Source organism: Arachis duranensis, chromosome 10 (genome assembly GCF_000817695.3).
Source record: "Arachis duranensis cultivar V14167 chromosome 10, aradu.V14167.gnm2.J7QH, whole genome shotgun sequence".
In the NCBI taxonomy this organism is placed as follows: Eukaryota; Viridiplantae; Streptophyta; class Magnoliopsida; order Fabales; family Fabaceae; genus Arachis; species Arachis duranensis.
In genome coordinates this window covers 16,729,014-16,734,463 of record NC_029781.3, presented here as the reverse complement: position 1 = coordinate 16,734,463, position 5,450 = coordinate 16,729,014, and the positions used below count along the sequence as shown (strand labels likewise).

At 36.5% G+C, this 5,450-nt stretch overlaps 2 protein-coding genes across 2 annotated transcripts; both read left to right on the top strand.

Annotated features, from left to right (window-relative positions):
* The first annotated feature begins 2,260 nt into the window (after window positions 1-2,260).
* On the top strand, window positions 2,261-3,472 carry LOC107469275 (protein FAR1-RELATED SEQUENCE 5-like). Its single transcript, XM_016088652.1, has 2 exons — window positions 2,261-2,611; window positions 2,729-3,472. Exons 1-2 carry the CDS (start codon window positions 2,261-2,263, stop codon window positions 3,470-3,472), a joined length of 1,095 nt encoding a protein of 364 aa, XP_015944138.1.
* A 91-nt stretch (window positions 3,473-3,563) lies between these two features.
* Window positions 3,564-4,451, top strand: LOC107469274 (protein FAR1-RELATED SEQUENCE 5-like). The gene has a single exon (XM_016088651.1). The coding sequence runs from the start codon at window positions 3,564-3,566 to the stop codon at window positions 4,449-4,451; it is 888 nt and encodes a 295-aa protein (XP_015944137.1).
* The last annotated feature ends 999 nt before the right edge of the window (window positions 4,452-5,450 follow it).

Sequence of the window (5,450 nt, the reverse complement as noted above, 5' to 3'; positions counted from 1 at the left end):
TATAAAAAAGGAGAGACTTTTCTTCTATTAGGGGGGATCTCATTTTGGGGGATCTCATTCCGGGGGATTCCATTAGGAAATTCTAAACCAATTTACATTCCGCATTCCATGAGCAACTAAACCTCCACTGTTAAGGTTAGGAGCTCTATCTATTGTATGGATTGATACTATTATTTTTTTATTTTAATTCATGTTTTGATTTATATTTCAATAATTATTTTCGTTCTTTATTTTATGAATTTGGGTGGAACGGAAGTATGACCCATGTTCTAATTGAGTTCTTGTATAACTTGGAAAAGCTCTTTACTTGAACAACAGCTTGAAAACATATTATCCTGAATTTCTAATTGTTTGTATTTAACGGGATACGTGACATATAATCCCCTTATTTTTGGATAATTAGGATTCTTGTGGCATATAAACTGGAATTTGATCATCACCCTCTAATTGGAATTAATTGACCAAGGAATTGGCAGTCGATAAATTTTAGAGGAGACTAGGAAGGTCTAAGGAATTAGAGTCTAGTCACAAATAGTTTGCCATGAATTAAATCTTACATGACTAAAATAATTAATAAGAAAAGTCAATCAGAAAAATAGATAACTCTGAAGTCTTAACTGTTTCTCCAATATTTTATTTTCAACTTATTTACTTGCGTGCCTGCCTTCTGATATTTTCAACTTAAACCTTTTGAGCATCTCAAAACCATTTTCTACTTGTCTAACTAAGCCAATCACTCAATTATTGTTGCTTGATCCATCAATCCTCGTGGGATCGACCCTCACTCACCTGAGGTATTACTTGGTATGACCCGGTGTACTTGCCGGTTAGTCTGTGGTTGTAAATTACCGCACTAGTAGGTAGCACCTGGACTTTTAGTGCGATCATGACGTGACAAAAGTTAGGATGTTACATTGGATATATCCACAAAACACAAAAATATTTTTAAAAACTTATTTTTATTAAAAATAATAATAAAATCCCTTTTTTCTACTCTTTTAAATATGTGTACTCTTAAAATAATATTAAACATCTTTTCTTAAATAATAAAATTAAAATAATACATATATAATAAGGGCAGTGCCATGATGACGAAAGAAAAAATTTTCCTTATATGCTGAAGTAACATGGAGAAGTTGGTTGGTGGACATGTGTCAAGTTGTTCCCTAAAAAATAGCAACTCTGACCAGAAGCAGAAAAAGCAAGTTGTAACAGGCAAAACAAATTAATGAGATGAGTATTATATTGTGTTAATTATTATGACTAAATATTTGGGCTATTTTTATTTCAAGCCCAATAAGATTTTTTGCAACTCAGTTATTTATTCAACATAAATGGTTTGGGATGCCGCCTTATCCCTCTCTGGGCTTAGTCCCAGTCTAATAATAATAATAATAACAATAATAAAAATAATAATAACTACTATGTGAAAGAAGTGTTGAAAGAATTAGGGTAACCCTGACTCTGTATCGGTGTTAGGAGGGGGAAGGCTGACGGTAGTAGACGGTGAAAGGGCTGAGAAATTGAAGGGCATGAAGGGAAAAGAATGGGAGTAGGGCTGATTAGTGTCGGTATCATTTAAGTCGGTAAGTTTTTCCAACAGAACACATGTATTTTGTATGTTGAAGATTATGGTTGGTTGTATGTTTATGCAAGGGTGTGTTTGAGTTGTGAGGTGGAAGAAAAGTTTAAATTAGAGTCAGAGATTTTTTTATTCAGAAAAGAGGATGCGATGAAAAATAAGCAAATGAAATTGATGCCAAATTTTCTTTATTTGTAAGTGTTGTTAGGGATTTATTGGTAATTCATATAATTTGTGATGTAAGATATTTTTCTGAGGTAATAATGGTTGAGAATAATTTTTTAGAAATAAAAAGAGCTTGTTGTTGTTGCTGCATGATTGATTGTAAAAATCTTTAGCCTAAGTTGATGAGTAAGTGTAGCGTGCTTTCTTCATATGTCAAAATAAAGTGATATTTAGGATAAGTGGACTTAATCTGTAGAGATGTAGGTATATCATGTATTGGGGTTGGTAAGTACTGCAAAGGTGTGAATTAGTGAGTATAGCGTGATGCTGTTCAGGAAACATTATGTTCTGCGACTCAGGTATTGTATTCGGAATTAATCAATCACATTGGTGAGGAGATTTTTTGTTGCTGTCTTAGTGATTAGTTAATTTTATTATTTATTTTGATGCAAATTTTCTTCCAGGGTATTCGTTGTTGAATTTATTAAACTAAAAAATTCATTGAAAATTTTAATGGCTGAGAGTGGATATGAAATACTGGATGAAGAAGCCGGTGACCATGGAGATGTATTGCAGTTGAGTAAGGAAGAGATAATGAGTAAGGTATTCCGAAGCGAAGAAATAGCATATGAATTTTATAGGAGGTTTGGCAAATGTTTTGGTTTTGGTATTCGGAAGGGTGACTCGGGAAAAGATGAAAGTGGAAGGGTTATTCGTAGGAGATTTTTTTGTAACAAAGCGGGCTTGAGACAACGTCATCACTATGATAGGTTAGATAAGCAGAGAGGTCACAGACCAGAAATGCACACAAATTGTGAGGCAAAGTTGTCAGTCTACCTTGATGTGGTCAGTGGTATATGGAGGGTGAGAAAAATAGTCTTGAATCATAACCATGATTTAACTCTGGCATATATGGTTCATATGATGACAAATTTTAGAGAAATAAGTTGTTCTGCCAAGGCACAAATATGTGGTATGTAGGTTCATAGTGTTCCGATGTCTAAGATTCTGGGGTATATGGCTGGACAGGCTGGTGGCTATTCTCTAATGGGCTTCACTAAGAAGGATGCATACAATTATATTAACAATGCTAAGCGTGCAAAGATTATTGATGGGGACTCTAACGCCGCTGTTGTATATTTGGAGGAAAAAATGGGGGTCAATCCAATGTCGATGGCTAGGTATAATGTTACTAAGGATAATATGCTGGCCAATATGTTTTGGGCCGATGGTGGCAGTAGAGTTGATTACCAATACTTTGGAGATGTTCTAGCCTTTGATTCCACCTACAAGAAAAATAAATATCGGAGACCGTTGGTGATATTTTCTAGTGTGAATAACCATAAGCAAACGACAATATTTGGGTTTGGCTTGGTGTTAGATGAAAGCGTTGGGTCTTATAAGTGGTTGCTGGAAAATTTGTTGGAAGTCATGTGTAACAAGAAGCCGTCAGTTGTAGTCACGGATGGCTGTTATTTGATAAAAGCTGCAATCAAGTCTGTTTTTCTGGAGGCAACACATCGATTGTGTGCTTGGCATATGGAGAAGAACGTAACCGCTAATGTGAAGGAAGAGGAACTGTGGCAATATTTCACCCGGTGGCTATACTCAGATATGGAAATAGATGAATTCGAGGTTGAGTGGGATGATGCCGTTGAAGAGTATGGGTTGCAAAATAGTTTTTGGGCCAAAAAAAACTTTTCAGAAGAGGATGATGTGGGCTGATGCGTATTTACAAGACAAGTTCTATGCAGGTTTTCGGACAATATCCCGTTACGGAGGCATTAACGTGTACGTGAAGAATTTTCTTAAGTCTATGCACAATCTCCTTGATATGGTTCAAAATTTGGAGTTAGTCGTGCGAGAGTACCGAAATAACGAATTACTTGCACAATTTAGATCACTCCATGGGATGCCGATTATGACAACTTGTTTGGATCCTCTTGAAAAGCATGCTGCAGATGTATACACACGGGAGATATTCGTTGATGCAAAGAAGAAAATAGTGGGTGTCGGTGCAGTTAATTTTGTAGCCAAGATTAGACATTCAACTACAATGGTGTACACATTGGAGGAATATGGCGACCCAGGTAGAGAGATGATGGTGTTATACAATAGGGTTTTAAGGAAAATGGAGTGCCGATGCAATTTTGGGAGCCAAAAGGGAATTCCTTGTTGTCCCATGTTTTTTGTAATGAAGCATGAGCATTTGACTCAAATTTATGAAAGGCTGGTACTGAAGAGGTGGCGCAAGGATGCAAAGACGTTGGATAAATATGCCGAGATAACGGAAGTTGGTAGTGAAAGGAGTTTCTTGCTGCGCCATGGTGCATTTCATGTAGCCGTACAGTGGATGCTATATGTTGGAGCCAGGAGCCCATCGTCGTTCACACATGCTCTTAACGGTCCCCATACATCGTGTCAGGAACTGGATAGAGGCCATGACAATGTCTGTCAGAAGAAAGCACACGATAGGATTGATTTACATGACCCTGATGTGGTGAAGACCAAGGGTGTCCCTCGTGTTAGGAGGCAGGGCGGACGGAAGAGGCGCTGCATTCGTTGCCGGAAAATAGGGCACTACAATGCAGACCGTGCCTTTGTTTCAAAAGCTGAAGACAACAAAGATTTTGAGGCAACAAATTTAGGGTCGGAGGGGTCATCGCCAACGAAAAGGGTGAAAACGCCGCATATCCTTTCTTAATGTAGCAAGTACATTCATGTGTTTCAAAAATTATGATTTTTTATTCCTATTGATGACTTTTTTTACCTAATTGGCATGCAAGTCCGATTCGACAAGGGCAAAAAGGGTAATCCTAAACCCAACAAATTGGCTATGCAGGTAGATAGAGGAATCAGGTTCCAAGATTAGATTAGAAGATGAAATACCTGCTGATACTGGAGTAGTGAGACTATGGAATGCGACAGAAATGTGAGAAGTAACACATATGAGTTACTAACACAGGTACATGGTTTTGGTAAGTTTGTCCTGGTTAAAAATCTGAGTTTCACACTCATGTTCTGGTGGCACCGAATAAGAAATTCTCAAACCGAATGTGGTGATTATATTTACTTCAACTTGTGCAACTAATGAATCAAATAATTGATATTAGTGCAAGACTGGGTTCGAGGCTCTCAGCATAATTGTTAGCCGAAGATTGATTTTATTAAAGAATTTAATTTCGTTATATTATAACTGTGTTGTACGCTGTTTGTTTTCTAAAGTGTAAGTTTCTCTCCTTGCTTGAGTATAGTATTGGTTGGGTGGCTGACTGCCTAATTTAGTGCCAATGAAATGTTATTTGTTCCACCAATTAAGGAAATTTGGAAAACAAATTATATCCTTTTCTATGGAAAATTATTGCGACTAGGTATTTTCTATTAGAGTACATACATTGGATGAAGTGTGTGTATTAGACTTGCATTCGTGGTTGAAAGAACTACAATTATCATGTGCAAAAACTTTGGACAATAACATGAGAATAATGAAACCAATAATAACACTAGCAATAGTAAAGATAAAAATAATTCAAAGTCTTGGAAATACTCACGTGATCTCTTCCATTTAGTCTACTATCCTTATTATTTGTCAACTGACCGTGATCATAAGTTAGACTCATATGTTTTAACCAGGCGTGTTCTTTTTGCCTTGTTATCTAAGCGGTCCTAAATTAAAATGGTTTAATATTTATGGAGCAAAGGT